General features: G+C 50.3%; 1 protein-coding gene across 4 annotated transcripts in view; it reads right to left on the bottom strand.

Annotated features, from left to right (window-relative positions):
* GABBR1 (gamma-aminobutyric acid type B receptor subunit 1) overlaps positions 1 to 20,536 on the bottom strand; it is a gene marked incomplete at both ends in the record, with an annotated part of 37,049 nt that overhangs the window by 3,961 nt on the left and 12,552 nt on the right. For all 4 annotated transcript variants that reach the window (XM_080709945.1, XM_080709946.1, XM_080709948.1 and 1 more), the window contains 8 exons: positions 28 to 121; positions 1,078 to 1,185; positions 1,274 to 1,390; positions 3,179 to 3,311; positions 4,597 to 4,747; positions 7,470 to 7,547; positions 10,052 to 10,115; positions 10,941 to 11,183. In XM_080709945.1, the coding sequence (XP_080566071.1) occupies positions 28 to 121; positions 1,078 to 1,185; positions 1,274 to 1,390; positions 3,179 to 3,311; positions 4,597 to 4,747; positions 7,470 to 7,547; positions 10,052 to 10,115; positions 10,941 to 11,183 (988 nt within the window). The remainder of the gene's footprint in view (positions 1 to 27; positions 122 to 1,077; positions 1,186 to 1,273; positions 1,391 to 3,178; positions 3,312 to 4,596; positions 4,748 to 7,469; positions 7,548 to 10,051; positions 10,116 to 10,940; positions 11,184 to 20,536) is intronic.

The following is a 20,536-nucleotide window of genomic DNA, read 5'->3' as shown; positions in this document are numbered from 1 at the left end:
CCCCACCCCACACACACACACACACACCGAGCCACGTGTTCATCTTCTTGGAGCTGCAGTGCTCCAGCTGCGGCAGGATAGAGACGTCGATGTCCTCCTTCGGTTCCTCCTTGGCAAAAGTCTACGGGAGAAAGGGGAGCACAGGAAGATGGCTGCCGCCCCCCACACCTGCAGCTCTGCTCAAGCCAGACCCTCACCTTGCCTCATGTCCTCCTTTTATTTTGTTTTGGTTTCGTTGGTTGGTTGGATGGAACTCAGAGGCAGTCCACCTCCAAGTTATACCCCCAACTCAATTTGTTCATTCACTCATTCATTCATTCATTCATTCACTTATTTGGTACTGGGGATGGACCCAGAGCTACCCCCCCCAGCCCGATTTTATTTCTTATTTGAAAACAGGGTCTTGCTAGGTTGATGAGAGTCTCACCACTTGCGGAAACTGTCTCTGAACCTGCGATCCTCCTGCCTCAGCCTCCCAAGTTCTGGGATTACAAGGGTGCACCGCCACGCCTGTCTCCTGATTTTATTGCTTATTTTTGAAATAGGTCTCACTAAGTTCCCGAGGCTAGCCTTGAACCTGCGATCCTTCCGTCTCCGCCTCCGCATCACCACGCCTGTCTCCTGATTTTATTTCTTTTGGAAACGGGGCCTAAGTTGCCGAGGCTGACTTCAAACCAGCAATCCTCCCATCTCAGCCTCCCAAGTACTGGGATTACAGGCATGCACCACCACCCCTGGCTTGCTGCCTCTTTTCTGAGACCCTCAATACTAATCCCAATCCTGCTCTGCACCTGGGACGTTTCCCTGAACACAGTGGGAGCGTTTGCGCCCCTCTTTCCCAGATGCCTGGAAATCCGACACATTCTTCCCAGACACACAGCGCTCGCTTTATTTGGATGAATCCAGAGGCCTCGACGGTGCTCCCTCTAGAGGAGAGGAGCCACCAAATCCCTAAGGCCAGAGAGCACTCTCTGGACACGTGGCTCTGCCCCTCAAGACCACACGCAGCCCAGGAACTCTGACAGCCGGTGGTCTTGGCTCAGCCTCCCGACCCCGGCACCTCCTCTCCAGCGGTACCTCGATGGTCCGGTGTAAGGGGTCCACGATCTGCCAGATGGCCAGAGCGAGGATGTCCATGCCCACCAGCAGGCCCACCGTGGCGTACAGCTTCCAGGGCTCCAGCGTCTGGCCAAATATCCAGAGCGGGCGGGTCAGGAGGGGACTCGGCATGCCCAGGAGCCAAGGCGAGGGCTGGGGAGGGGAGGCTGCTCACCTTCCTCCACTCCTTCCTCTCCTCCTTCTTTGTGAAGACCGTGTGGACCCACCAGATCTTGGTGAACATGGAGCCGTAGCCCAGACTAAAGCCCAGGCCCAGGAGCCAGAGACGGGCCTAGAAGGGAAGACAGGGCAGACAAGCAGGCGGTGGCTGGGACTGTGGCCTGGGGAATGCGGGAGGATGCTCAGGGCAGTAGGTGGGGCTGGGAGCAAGGGATAAAGCAGGGGACAAGGTGTGGGGGGGGGCGGGGCAGAGCAGGGGACAGCCTTGGAACCTTCAGCCAGCCTCAGCCTCCCTGCAGCCATCTTCCACTTCTACGCACTGAGGGTGACTCACCAAAACCTCTTGGTGACTGCCTAATGCCTACGGTCCCAGCAGGCTGACCTGCGGGTGTGGCATGGACCCTTCCCGACAGGGCCTCTCCCTCCTCGTTTAGCTTAAGTCCCCTGGGGTTCCTGGAAGCCCTTCTACCTCCGGGCTACACTCCCAGACCTATTTTTACATTTTCATTTTTGGAAACAGGGTCTCCTAAGCCAGCGCGCGCGGCTGGCTTCGAACCTGCGCGATCCTCCTGTCTCCGCCTCCCAAGCGCGGGGATTACAAGCGTGCGCCACCACGCCCGGCGCGTCCCCTTTGTTTTCTATTTTCTCTCTAGCTTCCACATATAAGAGGGGGGAAAAAACCTTCACTGTCTATGACTGGCTGATCTTACTTAGCATGAGTTTCTAGATCTCCCCACCATTTTTCTGCAAATAATTTTGTTCTCCTTTGTGGCGAGTGGAATTCCATTTGTGTGTGTGCCACATCTTTCTTTATCCCTTCGCCCACTGATAGACAAGCGGGTTAGGTTGTGCTGTTGTCACCGTGGAGATGCAGGCATCACGATAGTATTCTGGCTTTGATTCTTTGGGGAAGATACAGACAACCATATAGCTGGGTCATATGGTGGTTCCGTGAACTTCCATGCTAATTTCCATGCAGTCCTACCAATAGAGGGATAAGAGTTCCAATTTCCCTGCCAGATTTTATTATTGTTTGTATTCTTTCTGTATTTTTTTTTTTCAAAACAAGGTCTCACTAAATTGCTAAGGGCCCAAGTTGCTGAGGGTGACGTGGAACCTGTGATCCTCATTCTCAACCTCCCTAGTACTGGGATTACAGGACTGCACAACCATGCAGGCCCTTATTTGTATTCCTAACATGAGCATTCTAACTGGAGTTAGATGGAATCCCTGGACCGTTTGATTTGCATTTCCCTGTGCTAACGACGTCAAGCAGCACTTTCTGCAGAATCCCAGCCATGGTGCCTCTCCTCTGGTGCTGCAGTGACACTCACATCCCACTGGGAACTGGTAAGTCCTGACGCCCTGCATGTACACAAAGTGCATGCAAATGCCGTGTGCATAATACATGATGGGGCAGGAGTGCAGGCAGAGGAAGAGAGGGTGTCCAGAGGTTGGGGAAGAGCAGGCACTTCCCACACTGTCGAGGCCAGCCTTTTCCCACAACCCCAGAACTGCCAAGTCTCAGAGCCCAAGTCCTCCTCCCAGATCTCTCAGCCGGCAGCTTAGATCCAGCCTTAATCCTTCCAAGTCCCAACTAAGGCTCCCACGGGAAGCCCAGGGCTCTGTTCTCAGCCCCACAGTGCACACAAGCCACCATTGTTTTTTCTGCAGGCCCCCTCCCTCTTCCCTGCGAAGTACACCATAGCAACCTTGGAACTACAGTGAACTACAGAACGGGAAAGGCTGGAGGTCTAGAGAGAATGGACAGAGCCAGGCAGAGACCAGAGGGGCAATGCTGGCAAGGAACAGGGCCAAGAGGCTGACAGCGGGACGAAAGGCCAGGAATCGAAAATCATGGCAAGTGCTCCTGGGAGGCTGGCACCCACCACGTCCTCACCTGGCAGACGAAAGGGAACTGGCTGCGCCCGATGTGGTACCCATCCAGCCCCAGGGGAAAGACAGCCGCCAACGCCAGCGAGCAGCCCACGGCCGTCAGATTGTTCAGGTTGGGCTGCGAGTTCTGGATGTAACTAGGGCAGAGGCGGAGAGGGTGGGAGAGGGAGAGAGCACACGATTACCCCCTCTTCTCCAGGGGTACTCAGCCACACAGCAGTGCAAGCCCTAACTCCAGGCCCACACGGCCAAAGGAAGACGGGCAATAGAGCCTGGAGGGACGGCTCGGCCACAGGGCTGGAAACGGAGCCGCAGAGGCTCCCCCAGCGCACAGCTCCCTGGAGTATACTTTCTTTTTGAAGGGGGAATAATAGAGATCAACTACAGGAGCATTCTACCTCCAAGATGCACCTCTAGCCCTTTTAATTTTTGTATTCTGAAACAGGGTCTCACTAAATTCCTGAGGCTAATCTCAAACCTTTAATCCTCTTGTCCCAGTCACCCAGGTACTGGCATTACAGGCGTGCGCTACCTTGTCCAGCTGGTATACATTTTGGGAGGAATATGGGGGAAACGGGGATTGAATCCCGGGGTATTCTACCGCTGAGCCACAGCCCGGCCTCTCATATTTATTTATTTGTCTGTTTGTTTATTTTGGTGGTGGTACTGGGGTTCCTGGAAACCCTTCTACCTCCGGGCTATACTCCCAGACACCTATTATATATATTATTTAGAAACAGGGTCTCTTAAGCCAGCACAGCTGGCTTCAAACCTGCACGATCCTCCTGTCTCCGCCTCCCAAGCGCGGGGATTACAAGCATGGGCCACCACGCCCAGCCTTTATTTATTTATTTATTTATTTATTTATTTAAAAATAGGATCTCACTAAGCTATTGAGGATGGACTTGAAAATTCAGTCCTCCTACTCAGCTTCTCAACTTTTTTTCTCATTTTTGTGGTACTGGGGATTGAACCCAGGGGCATTCTACCTCTGAGCCACACCCCCCCACACAGTTCTATTTATTTTTTACTTTGGAACAGGATGTTGTTAAGTTACTGAGGCTCTTGCTAACTTGCTGAGGCTGGGTCTGTGATCCTCCCATCTCAGCCTCCCAAGTACTGGGATAAGGGGTGCGTGCCACCACACCCGGCTCAGCCTGCACTTTCTTTCTTTACAGCCCAACTCTGGTCCCAGAGGCTATCAGGTTAGTTCTGATTTTCCATTTTGTTTTTTCAGCTGGCCGCTTTGGAGCAGGGCTGAGGGTCCTATCTAGCTTCCCCCAGATGTTCTTAGTGAGTCAGAATGGAACCCTCCATGACACCTGCAGTAGGAGCTACTAGGGCTTATTCTCACTCCAAGGAGCATGCGCGTTGCCTTAAAGAGGCAGACAGGACAGGGACGGCATCGGAAGAGAAACTTACCGCACGTGGGAGTTGTAGATGTTAAAGGACAGACAGACAACAGCAAGGACAATGCCCAGGCTGGAGAGAACCGAGACCGAGATGAAGAGTTTCTGTGACAGGAAGCGGAATGTCTTGATGACCAGGGTCTGGTCAGCTGGGGGGGACCCCCCTGCAGGGTACAGGGGACGAGGAGGAGGAGAAAAGAGAGAGGAAGGCAGACAGAGTGGAGGTGAGGTGGGGAAAGGGCGGAGCCCGAGGCTGCCGATGGGCGGCCTGTCTGCGGCTGAGGATGCTACACTGACGGGGCCGTGGCAGGGCACGAGGGGCCTCGGGAATGAGACGAGAAGACGGAGTGGTACTGAGGCCTTTCACCAAAGGCGCAGAGTCTCGTCTGGTTATGGCTTGTTCTTTCTGCTCTTGTTTTTTGGGGGGTTTTTTGTTTGTTTTGTGGGGAGGAGTCTGGAGATGGAACCCAGGGGCATTCTACCTCTGAGCAGACCCCCTGAGCTATTTTTTATTCTTTATTTTGAAACAGGGTCTCACTAAGTTGCGGAGGGCCTCACTAAGTAGCTGAGACTGTCCGCGAACCGTGATTCTCGTGTCTCAGCCTCCCGAGTGCCGGGATTACAGGAGTGTGCTGCTGCGCCCAGCTCCTTCTGGCTTTTTGTTTCTTGTTTTTGTTTGCGGTACTAGGAAAGGAACCCAGGAGCATCCTACCTCTGAGCTATACCCCCATTTCTATTTGTTATTCTTTATCTTGAAACAGGTCTCAGTGAGTGGCAAAGGGCTCACTAAGTAGCTGAGGCTGTCCGCAAACCGTGATTCTCCTGCCTCAGCCTCCCAAGTACTGGGATCACAGGCGTGCGCCACCACGCCCGGCTCTTTCTGTTTTTCTGTCTTTCTTGCAGCAGAGAAAACTTGGAGAAGAAAGAAGAGGACACCTGAGAAGTAACCCTACAGCCTCCAATCAGCAGACTGCAAGCTGCAAAGACGATTTACAGAAGCCAGTGGGGCCTCAAGAGTCTCTAGCGTGGCCTCCGAACTCGATGCAAAATAAAGCGAAAAAGGGAACTAACCCGAGATTTTAACCCTGGCTTTCGGGATGATGTTCCCAAAAGTTTTCCGGTTTTTATTAAGGGGAAGTTCAAACTTGTCAGAGTTCACCAAAAAAACTAATTGCAAGTTGCTTAGATATTTTTTTTCCAAAGCTAATTTAGGTCACGAAGCGTTTATAGCAGTATAAAAGACTGTCCTAAATTCAAATTATGAAAAAATTAGAAATATAAAAAGAAGCTCCACTCCAGCAGTGCTGGGAACAAATAGGTTTCCTGGGCAGGGCAGAGGCAGCAGTCTTCAGTGGCTGTCAGCCCCTCGCCCTCCAGGTGCAGAACCTGGTTTTTTTTTTCCCCATGGTGCTGGAAATTGAACCTGGGGCGCTCTGCCGCTGAGCCACAACCCCATCCTTATTACTATTTATTTTGAAATGGGGTCTCACTAAGTTAAGGCTGGCCTCAAACCTGCCATCCTCCCATCGCAGCCTCCCAAGTACTAGGATTACAGGTGTGTACCGCAGTGCCCAATTTCAGGTGCTGGCCCTTCCTTTTGGCAATAGGTCTTTCCTTTTGCCCACCTCCAAGATTTTTCCAATTTTTTTGTATCGTTTAGCCCACCAAGTACACCTAGAATAACTGCCTGCTTTTTCTCTTTTTTATTTTTTATTTTTTGCAGTACTGGGGATGGAACCGAGGGGCATTCTACCTCTGCGCTACACTCCCAGCCCTATTTTTTATTCTTTATTTTGAAACAGGGTCTCACTGAGTTGCAAAGGACCTTACTAAGTAGCTGGGGCTGCCTGTGAACCATCATTTTCCTGTTTCAGCCTCCCATATGCTGGGATTACAAGCATGTGCCACCACGCCCGGCTTGCTTTTCTTCTTTAAAAAGCACACTGTAAACCGGGCATGGTGGCGCACGCTTGTAATCCCAGCATTCGGGAGGCTGAGACCAGAGGACCTCGGTTCGCGGACAGCCTCAGCTGCTTAGTGAGGGCCTGCGCAACTCAGTGAGATCCTGTTTCAAAATAAAGAATAAGCCGGACGTGATGGCGCACACTTGTAATCCCAGCATTCGGGAGGCTGAGACTGGAGGATCTCAGTTGGCAGACAGCCTCAGCTACTTAGTGAGGCCCTCTGTGACTTAGTGAGACCCTGTTTCAAAATAAAGAATAAAAAACAGGGCAGGGGGTGTAGCTCAGAGGTCAAATGCCCTTGCATCCCCAGACCCATTAAAAAAAAAAAAAGAAAAGCACACTGTAGCTGAGTGTAGGCACATGCCTGGAATCCTACTACGTGGAAAGAAGAGACAGGAGGATCACGGGTTTGAGGCCAGTGTCAGCAACTTAGTAAGACTCTGTTTCCAAATGAAAAATCAAATAGGGTTAAGAGTGTAGTTCAGCGCTAGAATAGGCCTGGGTTCAGACTCCAGTACCACAAAAAAAGAAAAGCAAATTGCACACTGCAGCAGGCGACCATGATGGGAGGTTTCGCATCCTATAGTTTAAGCGACAGAGACAGTGCGGGGCTTGATATATCAAGCCACCAGGACATCTGGAAACCAAGTGGAGCTCCCATTTCCCGCCCCCTGCCCGCCCCCGTCTCTAATCCCGCTCCCCCAGCAGCGTGCTATTAAAAATAGTACAACCCACCGCCTCTCCCTCTGCAAATACCCCAGTCTCCCTCCCCTCCTGGAAGTTGCACTCACTCTCTCTCACCCCCTGCCCTGGCCCATCGCTCTGCCCATCTTAATCTGACGGCACCCACCACTCCATCCTCACTCAAACGCCATTTCCCCGATTCTTCAGAGGGACTGAAAATACAAATGGGAGCACCTACCAATCCACTTATCTGTTTTGGACCAGGAAAGGATATCCTTACTGCTGTCATAGTAGCCGATCTTCTTATAGCTGCCACCTGAGCGGACAACAATCAGAGGACCCCAGGAAGGTGAGAGGCAGCCGGGCATTTCAGCTCCCCAGCGCCGCTTCCCACGACTGCGTCTGTTATCTGCAGCTGAGCAACTAAGATGCTTAAATGCTAGATCCGCTGGCTTAAAAACCACTCCTGCCGGGCGCGGTGGCGCACGCTCGTCATCCCAGCATCGGGAGGCTGAGACAGGAGGATCGCGGTTCGCGGCCAGCCTCAGCTACTTAGTGAGGCCCTTTGCAACTCAGTGAGACCCTGTTTCAAAATAAAGAATAAAAACTAGGGCTAGGGTATAGCTCCAAGGTAGAATGCCCCTGGGTTCCATCCTCAGAACCAAACAAACAAACAAAAAAAAAATACTCCTTTCTTTTTTAGTTAAACCCAGGAGCATTCTACCTCTGAGCCACACCCTCAGCCCTTTTTACTTTTTATTTTGAAACAGAGTCTTGCTAAGTTGCAGAGGCTGGCCCTGAACCCATCATCTTTCCTGTCTCGGCCTCCCGAGCACTGGGACTGCAGGCGTGCGCCCTGAGTCTGGCTTCATGAACCTGGCCCGTGACAAAGGCGTCTCAGGACGTCTGCCACCCAGTCCGCGGCGTCACAGTCCTCCTCCCAAGATGTCTCTCGCTCTGATTCTGGCTTTGAAGCTTGGAACATACTTCTGCTGCTTCTTGTGACCGACAGAATCACAGGATCTGTTTTCCAGAGTGGCTTTCATTTTAATTTTAGAAAGCTCTCTCCCGTTGGCTTGGATTCTCATTCCTATGTGCAATTCAGCCACTCCTAAGATTTCTGTTCTAAAAGCAGTGCCAGTTACCCAAACTTCTCCTTCAAAAGCCAATTCGCACCCTTTTCACGATGGCTAAAGTCCCTTCCGTCTTGTCCTGGTACAAAGAAGCGCTGAGAGGGTGTGGGAGGCAGAGAGGGGGAAAGAATGAAACTGTTCACAGGAAGCCAAGAAATAGGTCTCCTGGCCATGCTAGAAAAGACCGTGAGCGGCTGGAACCTCAAAACCGACTCACAGAAGTTTTGCAAATACATAATTGTGTTCAGTTATAAGAAAATGCGATCTAGGAACTGGGTACAGTGGGGCACACCTGTAATCCTAGTACCTGGGAGATTAAGCCAGGAAGATCGCAGGTTCAAGGCCAGCCTCAGACACTTAGCGAGACTCTGTTTCAAAATAAATAAATGAAAAGAGAGTCGGGCGTGGTGGCGCACGCTTGTCATCCCAGCATTTGGGAGGCTGAGACCGGAGGATCGCAGTTTGTGCAAACAACCTCAGCTACTTAGTGAGGCCCTTTGCAACCCAGTGAGATCCTGTTTCAAAATAAAGAATAAAAAATAGAGCTGGGGGTGTAGCTTGGAGGTAGAATGCCCCTGGGTTCCATCCCCAGTACCAATAAATAATTAATTAATTAATTAATTAGTGGACTAGGGACATAGCTCGAAGGAAGAATGTCCCTGGGTTCGATCCCCAGAACTAAATAAGGAGAATAATAATACAACCTAGAAAAGCCTAACTATAGAAACCGCAAAGAGTTAAGAGTGATAGCTTACATAGCAAGAAAATGCACTGAATTCCTCAAGAAGAAAAAATGTAGATTTCCTAGATTCCTCTTCCCTTGGATTGCGTTTTGTTTGTCTGTGGTGCTAAGGATCGAACCCCAAGGAGTTCTACCTCTGAGCTACATCCCCAACCCTAGTTTATTTTTAATGTGGAAACAGAGTCTCACCAACTTGATGTGAGCCTCACTAAGTAGCTGAGGCTGGCTTCGAACCTGGAACCCTCCTGTCTCAGCCTCCCAGGAACTGGGATTACGAGCGTGCGCCACACACTGGGCTTCCTGGCCCTGTCCAGCTGACAGCTCATTAACCCTTCAATCTGGCTTCAGAAAAGAAGTCTCTTTTTTCTTTCTTCTGGTAGCCCTAGGGATTAAGCCGGGCCCCCAAGCATGCAAAGCTAATGCTTTACCCCTGAGCTACTCCCTCAGCACTTTCAGTTTTGTTTTGTTTTCAAAGGGGTCTCACTAAGTTGCTAAGGGCCTTGCTAAGTTGCAGAGGCTATCCTCGAACCTGGGATCCTCCTATCTCAGCCTCCCAAGTATTGGGAACAGGCATGTGCCACCACACCTGGCTCTACAGCTTTAGAAGAACTTTTTTTTTTTTTTTTTTTTTTTTTTGGTGGTACACTGGGCTACACTCCCAGACCTAAAATAAAAAAATATTTTATTTGGAAACAAGGTCTCACTAAGTTGCTGAAAGCCTCACTAAGTAGCTGAGGCTGGCTTCGAACCTGCGCTACCCTCCTATCTCAGCCTCCCAAGTACTGGGATTACAAGCGTGCGCCACCACGCTCCTGAAGAGCATTATTTAAAAGCTTGATGAACACGGAAGAGAAGGGCAGGAGGGAGGCGCCAGGCAACCTGCGGGTGTCCGGCCCAGCCCCAGCCGCCCCTCACCCGATCCCCGCCGCCCGGGCCCTGGCTCACCCTGCAGCTGCTCGATTAGCGTCCAGGCCATCCGGGAGCCGCTGGCATCAAACACCACATGGCCCTGGGGGGATGAAAGCAGGAGGAAAGAGAGCATCGGCCGCTCTCGCGCCTGTTTGATGTCACGGAGCTTCTGAATGAATGCTATTTATGGTACTTGTCTGCATATAGGACATACCCCAGATGCCCATACCCTAGATTTTAGAAACGGTGTGCTTTGGAGAAGAAGCATGCCCTGGGGGATTTGAGTGGAAAAGATACCCAGACAGAACGCCAGGAGACCTGGCTTCCCGCTGCGTCACCCACTCCAACGGCCCCGCCGCTTCCTCACTTTGAAAGGAGTAAGGAGATGAACTTTGGGGTGGCTTCCTCTCTCAAAACCCTCCAGTGCTCATGTGACTCACAAATACCTGTACTGGGTTGTAAAGAAATGAGAGGAGGGGTGGAAAGAGCTGGAATGCACCGCTTTCTTCCTCCTAGTCTTAGGTGGGATTTGCTTTTCTTTTCTTTTTTTTTTTTTTTTTTTTTGCGGTACCTGGGATAGAACCCAGGGGCATTCTACCTCCGAGCTATACCCCCAGCCCTATTTTTTCTTCTTTATTTTGAAACAAGGTCTCACTGAGTTGCAGAGGGCCTCACTAAGTAGCTGAGGCTGTCCACGCACCGCGATCCTCCCGTCTCAGCCTCCTGGGTGATTCTGGGATTACAAGCAGGCGCCGCCATGCCCGGCTTTTCGGTGGGACTTTCTAGTTTAGGGATCTCTACCTCCCCTACTCTGAGACTGGTTTTCGCAGAGAAATAACTGAAAAGATGAGGGAATGTGTGTTTCCAGAAGGCGTCTGTGCCACGGGTGGGCAGGCGGGCAGGGAAGGAAGCGGCCGTAACTCACAGAGACGCCCTCGAAGGACGAGGAGTTCATGGCGCGGTAGATCTGGTCGGTGATGGTCTGGTTGTTGTAGTTGAAGTCTTCCAGGCGCACCCCCGAACGGCCGCCGCCTCCGGACGTCTTGTTCAGCGCCAAGGCCAAGGCCCAGATGGCGTCGTAGGCCAGCGGCGCCTCCTGGAAGCCCCCCGTCTCCTCGGGATGTCTTTTGAGTCGCTTGGTCAGTTTCTCCACAAATTCCTGGGATGTCTGGGGGAGGAAAGAAGAGAAAAAGACGGAGATGTGCGTGGGCATCGGGGAAGGGGCCGCCTCCCTGGTGTGGCTCTCACACTGCCCTCGGGCGGACGCTTAGTGTCCCTGCTGTCAGATAAAGCAGGTGTACGTCAAAGTCTTTAACCCCAGCCCGGCGTGGCGGCGCACGCCTGTGATCCCAGCATTGGGGAGGCTGAGACAGGAGGATCGCGGTTCATTGCGGTTCGCGGAAGCTTTTTAGTGAAGCCCTTTGCAACTCAGCGAGACCTTGTTCAAAATAAAGAATAAAAATAGGGCTGGGGGTGTGGCTCACAGGTAGAATGCCCCTGGGCTCCATCCCCAGTACCACACACACACAAAAAAAATACATAAAATAAAATCAAGTCTTTAACCAGCCCCGTGTCTGGGATTGACGGCAGACCACAGCGGGATTGGCTGGGCCCGGTGATCTTGGTGTGCACAGCTGCTAGCTCGGAACCACAAAGAGAGGAGTCCGATGACTCAACCTCCGGGGGATGAATGGCCACGGACAGAAAGTAGGCGCACGGCTGAGAGACACGCTCCAGCACAAGCGCTGCGACGCTGCCGCCCCTCGACTCTCGGCAGAGTGACCCGGGATCTAACAGCTCCTCCAGCTCCGAAGGGCCCCGGGGAAGGCGACACCACAGCCTCTCGCCCGCCCGCCAACCGGGAAGATTTTCTTCAGGGTGTTAACTTCTTGACATCCTGGTGTGACTTCAGTTCACTGCCTTTTAGAGAGTTTCCAGAAGGCTGGGGACAGCGGAAATGCCCTTCACACTTTCGAAGTCCATTTTTCAGTCCTGCTCACGCCCCTCTCAACACTCAACCTTCTTTTTCCAAGAAAGCGAAAAAGAATGGTAGTTTCTTGCGGGGTGCGGTGGCACAGGCCCTGTTATCCCTGCTACTCAGGAGGCTGAGACGGGGGGGACAGCAAGTTCAAGGCCAGCCTGGGCAACTTAATGAGACCCTGTCTCAGAATGTTTATAGAAAGGCTGGGAGCCGGCCGTGGTGGCGCACACTTGTAATCCCTGAGCTTGGGAGGCTGAGACAGGAGGTTCGAAGCCAGCCTCAGCTACTTGGTGAGGCTCTCAGCAACTTAGTGAGACCCTGTTTTCATTAAATATAAAATAAGTCTGGGAGTGTAGCCTGGAGGTAGAAAGCCCATGGGTTCCATCCCTAGTTCCACAAAAAATAAATAAATAAAAAGGGAGCCAGGTGTGGTAGCACACGCCTGTAATCCCAGCATTTGGGAGGCTGAGACAGGAGGATCACGGGTTCACGGCCAGCCTCAGCTACTTAGACTCTCCATAACTTAATGAGACCCTGTTTTAAAATAAATAATAGGGCCGGGCGTGGTGGCGCACACTTGTAATCCCCGCGCTTGGGAGGCGGAGACAGGAGGATCGTGCTGGTTCAGAACCAGCCTCACTGGCTTAAGAGACCCTGTTTCCAAATAAAAAATATAAAATAGTTCTGGGAGTGTAGCCCGGAGGTAGAAGGGCTTCCAGGAACCCCAGTACCACCAAAAAAAAAAAAAAAAAAAAGAAAGAAAGAAAATAAAAAAATAGAACTAAGGGTGTAGCTCAGAGGTAGAATTCCCCTGGGTTCCATCCCTAGCACTGTAAAATAAAATAAAATAGGGCTGGGAGTGGAGCTCAGAGGTAGAATGTTCCTGGGTTCCATCCCCAGTAACAATAAAATAATATCTATCTCTCTCTCTCTCTCTCTCTCTCTCTCTCTCTCTCTTTCTCTCTCTCAACCTCTCTCATGAAAGAATCAATGGATGAATGAAGAATACATAAATATCTTTGTTCCCCATACCATGACCACTTTTTTTTCTATTCAACTTTCTAGAAACAGTCCGGGCTTCGAAGACACACACCGCTCCCGGCTTTACCATCCCTGAGGACAGGATGGTTCCATTTTCTCTTACTCGCTGGCCCTTAACACTGTGCCCAGCACAGAATGGAGAGACAATGGCCGGTCGTGGTGGCGCACGCTTGTAATCCCCGCGCTTGGGAGGCTGAGACAAGAGGGTTGCACAGGTTCGAAGCCAGCCTCAGCTACTTAGTGAGGCTCTCAGCAACTTAGCGAGACCCTGTTTACAAATAAAATATAAAATAGGTCTGGGAGTATAGCCAGGAGGTAGAACAGAGATCCTCCGGTCTCAGCCTCCAGAACGCTGGGATTACAAGCATGCGCCACCACGCCCGGCTTAATTTTTTTTTTTTTTTTTTTGTACTGGGAATTGAGCCCAGGAGCATTCTACCTCTGAGCAACACCTCTGGCCCTATTTTTACTTATTTATTTTTTGAAACAGGGTCTCACTAAGTTGTCAAAAGCCTCACTAAGTAGCTGAGGCTGGCTGCAAACTGCGATCCTCCTTGTCTTAGCCTCCTAAGTACCGGGATTACAAGTGTGCGCCATCACACCCGGCTTTTATTTTTTATTTTGAAACAGGATCTCACTGGGTTGCTGAGGGCACTCACTAATGAGTGAGTGCTGAGAGGCTCACTAAGCTGCTGAGGCTGGCCTCGAACCTGTGATCCTCCTGGCTCAGCCTCCCAAGTACTGGGATTTACAAGTGTGTCACCATGCCCAGCAACATTAGACTTTCCTAATCACCAAATCTTAATTCTTTTATTGAGATATTTCACTAATCTCATAGGAGGGTGATGACAAACATTTACATTCCCTACTGTGTGCCATTTACATTGTCCCTACTGTGTGCCAGGCACTGTCTTTGTTTGGTACTAGGGATTGCACCCAGGGTACTCTACCTCTGAACTATCCCCCATCCCAGGCCTTTTTTAAAATTTTGAAATGAGGTCTCACTAAGTTGCTGGGGCTGGTCTGGAACCTGTGATCCTCCTGTCTCTACTTCCCACATATTGGGACTATAGGCATCTACTACTATGCCCAGCTACCAGGCATTTTTCGAAGGTACATATGTCAGTAATTTAACCCTTGGACCATCCAATGAGGAGACACTATAATTATCCCTCCCGAATACCCCCCCCCTTTTGGTTTTTGGTTTTTGGTGTTTTTTTTTTTTTTTTTTGGCAATATTGAGATGGTACTACTGAGCTACATCTCCAGCCCTTTTTATTTTGAGAGCCTCACTATGTTGCCTCGGCTGGCCTTGAACTTGCGATCCTCCTGCCTCGGCCTCCTGAGTCGGGGATGACGGGCTGTGTTACCACGCCTGGCTATTGCCCCTATTTCAGAGACAAGAAACTGAAACACAGAAGCTAGAAAATGTGGGGAAAGTGATACTGCTAGCGAGGGCAGGGCTGCGATCCAAACCCAGGCGGTCTGGCGTCAGAGTCGTTAATTTATTTATTTATTATTGAGGATGGAACCCCAGGCCAGGCAAGTACTCCCCTACTGAGCCACACCCCCGAGCCCTTTTTAAAACTGTGCCTTGAGACTGGGTCTCGCTAAGTTGCCCAGGCTGGCCTCCAACTTGGGACCCTCCTGTCTCAGCCTCCAGAGTACCAAAGTTTACTTTTACTGACTCGCTTGTACACACTGGAATGCCTGACTCTAAGGGCATTTGCTCACAGACAGCAGCTAAGCTGAGACTTTCTGAGACTTCCAGGTCTATCTAATCCTCAGCTGAGAGCATAGATTGCATCAGAAAATCACCCGGATAGGAAGGGATTAATCTGCTGGGCGCAGCCCTGCCCCGGCCAGGTCCTCAGCTGTCCTCCCTCCCAACCCCAGCCAGTGCCATGCACACACCCGCCCAGCGAGCACCGCGCTCATCACAAAAAGAAAGAAAAATGAAATCTTCCCCCTCCAATCAGCAAAGATCTGGCTGCAAATTTTCAACAAGAAATTCTATTGTGCTGCTAAGGAAAGCTGCACGACAAAAACTCCACATTCCACAGATTTAGTGCATTAACAAAATGCAAATTTATGACTTTCCTTTGTTATTTGTGCGGCTAGAGGCTGAACCCAGGGACATTCTACCTCTGAGCTATGCCCTCAGCCATTTTTATTATTTTTTCTTAATCTGGAAACAGAGCCTCGCTAAATTGAGGAGAGCCTAGCTAGGTTGCTGAGGCTGGCTTTGAACTTGCAATCCCATCTGGGTGTTGGGACAGCACTTGGGAGGCTGAGATAGGAGGATCTTAGGTTCGCAGCCAGCCTCAGCTGCTTAGTGAGGCCCTTTGCGATGTAGTGAGATCCTGTTTCCAGATAAAGAATAAAAAAAAATAGAGCTGGGAGTGTAGCTCAGAGGTAGAATGCCCCTGGGTTAAATTCTCAGTACCACGAAAAAAATTTTTAAATAAAATAAAATAAAATAAAATAGGGCTGGAGGTGTAGCTCAGAAGTAGAATGCCCCTGGGTTCCATCCCCAGTATCACACACACACACACACACACACACACACACACACACACACACACACTTGTGGGGGAAAAAAAACTAGGACCTTCCTGTCTCGGCCTCCCAAGTACCCGCACCCGGCTCTCATTTTTTTAATAGCCCTGTCTGGCTGCCTCTGTGTATGGAAACAGATACTCGTCAGTGATGTAACAGGTGCGCGGGTCCTGAGGCAGCGTTTTAGTTTGCTCTGTACCCATGTCTGATGGGCTCTGCACCGTAATCAGGATGCATTCACAATCTCATCCCGGGGATGCCACCTGCCACCTCTCCCTGCAAACCACAGCCGCGCCGCTCTCCATCTTCATGTACAGAAACTCTCTACACCAGAGTTTCTCAGTGTCCACACTGCTGCATCTTAGACGGTAGAGCTTTGTTGTCAGGGCTGAGCTTTACACTTAGGAGCGTCTCTGTCCTCTCCCCATCAGACACCCGGAGACACTATCCCTCCCTCCCCAAACCTTCACCCGGAGTGGCGTCAACCAAAATGACCACGTGAGAATTAGGAGACAGGCCAGGTGCCGCGGAACACAAATGTAATAATCCCAGTACTTGGGAGGCTGAGACAGGAGGATCTCAGGATCGCAGGCAGCCTCAGCTACTGCAACTCGGTGAGGCCCTGTTTCAAAATAAAGAATAAAAAACAGGGCTGGGGATGTTGCTCAGAAGTAGAATGCCCTGGGTTCCAACTCCAGTACTGAGGAAAAAAAGAAAATTAGGAGAAAGAACAGTAGAGCAGTTAAAAAAAAAAAAAAAGGATAGGAGGAGGGAGGAAGAATGAGAAAGGAGAGATGATACAGGGAAGAAAATAACCCAAATACTGCTATGCACATTCCTATGAATGTATCATATGACACTCGCTATCACGCACGCTTTTTTTTTTTTTCTTTTTTGGTGGTACTGGGGTTCCTGGAAGCCCTTCTACCTCCGGGCTACATCCCAGGCCTATTTTATATTCTTTATGTGGAAACAGGGTCTCTTAAGCCAGCGCGGCCGGCTTCAAACCTGTGCGATCCTCCTGTCTCCGCCCCCCAAGCGCGGGGATGACAAGCGTGCCCACCGCGCCCGGCCGTCATGTACGCTTTTAATGCGTCAATTCTGTGGTGTGTGTGGTGTTGGGGATTGAACGCAAGGGCATTCCACCTCTGGGCTACATCCCCAGCCCTTTTCATTTTTTTTTTTCTTTATTTGGAAACAGGGTCTAAGTTTCAGAGGGCCTCACTAGGTAGCTGAGGCTGGCCGCGAACCTGCGACCCTTCCTGTCTGAGCCTCCCAAGTACTGGGATTACACGCGTGATGCGCCACCACGCCCAGCTTTTTATTCTTCATTTGAAAGCAAAGCCTCACTGAGTCGCAGAGGGCCTCACCAAGTCGCTGAGGCTTTCCGCGAATCTGCGATCCTCCAGTCTCAGCCTCTGGGGCAGACGGTTTCACCCAGCTTTAATGCACCAATTTTTAAAAAAAGTCCCCCCAATAAGGTGCTCCCTGACACTGCAACCTCTAGTTGAAATATCGCCACCCTAATCATTCTCAGGGCCTCTCCCCAAAACAATAACATCAGCACCCCTGACAACTTGCAAGAAATATAAACTCTTAGCCCACATCTGCTGAGTGCGGATTCCCAGGGACAAGAGCTCGGTGGCCTGCGTACTCACTGCCTTCCCAGGCAGCTCCGAGGGGAGCTAGCGGCGGGAGCTGCTCATCGTTAAGCTGGAGGTCATTCCACGGAGCGAAGGCAGTTCTGCTCCTGCGCTGACTCCACGGCTCTGTCCCCCTCGATCCCCTGCTTCTGACCCACTGGGCGCTGTTCAGGTCACCTCTAATCTCTTCCCTAGTCTAATCATCAGGGCGACGTCCATCTCTTAATGGAAAATCTCGCCTTCCTCAGTTGGCACTTTAGGCTGGTAACACTGGAAACCTAAGGTCTAGAAGGCAGGCGCCATCTTTCTATAGGGACCAAGAGCCACGAAGAGCCCCTCCAGCATCCTGCTCCCAACCCCGAGTGGCTCTCTCTCTCTCTCTCTCTCTCTCTCTCTCTCTCTCAAGCAGTCCTTGGCTTCCTAGTGGGCTCCCCTCGCCCCTGCTACCAGATAGGAGCCACGCGGGGCAGGCCCCGAGCTCGGGGCATCACCAGCCCTTCCGGCTTCAGTAACCGGCTGGGCTACTTCCCCGGTTCTTGAGGGTGTCCCTCCACCCTCCACCCCCGTGAGGCACTCCACGGGGAAGTAGCCTTCCGGACATCTTTCATTGTATTTTTCAAAGAATACATATATATTCTTTGAACATATATATATATATATATATATATATATATATATATATATAAATATACACAAACATATATTAGTCTATATACATATATATTTGTATGTGTATATGTGGTACTGGGAATTATACTCAGGGGCATTCTACCTCCAAGCTACACCCCCAACCCTATTTTATTTTAGTTTTTTTTTTTTATTTTGAAACAGGATCTCATTAGATTGCAGAGAGCCTGGATAAGTTTGCTGAGGCTGGCAACGAACCTATGATCCTCCTGTCATCCAAGGCCTAAAATTACAGGTATGATCAATCAATAGCTGGCTCCCAGCACTATTTTCTATTTATTTGTGTGTGTGTGTGTGTGTGTGTGTGTGTGTGTGTGGTATTGGAGATTGAACCCAGAGGTATTCTATCTCCGAGCTATACCCCCAGTCTTATTTTTAAATATTTATTTATTTATTTATTTATTTATTTATTGGTCATACTGGGGTTCCTGGGAACCCTTATACCTCTGGGCTACACTCCAGGCCTATTTTTTTATATATATTTTTATTTGGAAAGAGGGTCTCTTATGCCAGCGAGGCTGGCTTCAAACCTGCGCGATCCTCCTGTCTCCGCCTCCCAAGAGCAGGGATTACAAGCGTGCGCCACCACACCCAGCTAACTCTTTATTTTGAAATAGGGTCTCACTAAGTTGTGAAGTCCTCACTAAGTAGCTGAGGCTGACTGAGAACCTGAGATCCTCTTGACTCAGCCTCCCAAGTACTAGGATTACAAGCATGAGCCACCACGCCTGGCTAAAAGAGATATATTAAACCTGGCGTAGTGGGCACATCTTTAATCCCAGTACTTGGGAGGCTGAGACAGGAAGAACAAAGGTTCAAGGCCAATCTGAGCAACTTAGTGAGACCCTGTTTCAAAATCAAAAATGGCTGGGGATATAATTCGGAGGTAGAATGCCCTGAGTTCAATTCCAAGTACCAATCAAACAAACAAAAAGATACATTAAGCCTGGCATGACAGCCCATGCCTGTGATCCCAGTACTTGGAAGTCTAAGACAGAAGGATCACAGGTTCAAGACCAGCCTCAGCCACTTAGTGAAGCCCTCAGCCACTTAGCAAGACTCTAAAATAAAAAATAAAAACGGCAGGGGATATACCTGAGAGGTAGAATGCCCCTTGGTTCAATTCCCAATACCACCAAGAATAACAACAATAATAATACATTAAACATGAATGCCTTTAGAATGTCCCAAAACAGAGACAGCAATAATAAATTAAAAATGAATGTCCTCAGAATGTCCCAAATCAGGGACTCTGATCAGCTGATGGTTCATCGCACCCACTCCAGAAACCACTCCCCGAATCTTATTTCTCCCTTCCTCAGAGACTGCCATCAGCTGAACAGTGCTCATGAGCGGACAGAAGGCTTGAGCCAGACTTCCCACTGGCCCACGGAGGTGACGAGGAAGAGCAGTTTGAAATTAGAGCCAATAGGAGTCCGTTTTAGCAGGACCGCTCAGTAGCTGTGTGACTTGGGACGTGTCAGTAAACCCCTCTGAGTCTCAAATCCACGGTCTACAAGATTAAAATGATAATTCTACATCAGAATATTGCCGCCAGGATCACGAAAATCACCTACTGAAGCCGCAAGTTCACCACATAGTATCAGTTATCACTAAAACTTCTTTAAATAAGTAATTTAGCCAGATGTGGTGGAACATGCCTGTAATCCCAGTACAGGGAAGGCTGAGACAGGAGGATCTCAGGTTTGGGACCAGCCTGGCAACTTAACAAAACCCTCAGCAACTCAGTGAGACCTTTTTTTTTTTCCAAATAAAAGGAATACATTAGGGCTGAGGTGGGGGGTTGCTCTGAGGTAGATTGCTTCTGGCTTCAATCCCCAATACCACACAAAAAAGAAAAGAAGAAATAAGTAAGTGGGGGGGGGGGGGCTGCACCACCGTCAGCCCACCCCTTGCCTGCTCTCCAAAGCAAACATCCCAGACCTGAAGGTTCACTTGGTACCACAGGCCAGACACACAGGTTACCCATCAAGCTCACCAGGCTCCTACACTCTCAGACGCAGTATTCAGCGATGGCGGAGCTCTTCCCCACACCCGCACCTACACGCACTCCGCCCCACCTGCAAGGCTGCCCAGCCCTCCCGCAGCAAGGAGCACACCCTCTCTCTAGCTCTAGGTCGGTCTGTCGCCAGCCGGCTAACTGGGGCTAAGTGATTTCCAAAGGCTCGTTTACATCTAACATTCTCAAAAAAGAATCATTTAAAAAAAAAAAAAAAAAAAAAGAAGGCATCAGGATCCAGGCTAATTTCGTATCCATCATGAGTGGACATTAAGCAGCTCTCAGGTACTAACGTCAAGTCACCAAGCAAATAAAACGCATTTCTGCCCGGGCGCAGCGCCCTGTAAAGGTGTGCCGGCTTCGCCCTGACAAGCGCCTGGATCGTCATTAACGCCTCTCCCTCCTTTGACTCCTCACCAACCGCTCCTTGTTTCCATGGCAACAGCCCTTCCACTCATCAGGGGCCTCCGAAACACATCACTCTATTATTTCTTTCTTTCTCGCTCACTCTCTCTCTCTCTCCTACCCAAGAAAGTCACAGCAGAGGTAGAATCCACAGGAGACCTGACACAAACAGCTCAGAGTAGGCT

The sequence above is a fragment of the Muscardinus avellanarius genome, assembly GCF_963383645.1.
Source record: "Muscardinus avellanarius genome assembly, chromosome: 14".
NCBI classification, from domain to species: domain Eukaryota; kingdom Metazoa; phylum Chordata; class Mammalia; order Rodentia; family Gliridae; genus Muscardinus; species Muscardinus avellanarius.
Note: the sequence above shows the minus strand (reverse complement) of the source record. Positions and strands in the feature narration are given on the sequence as shown.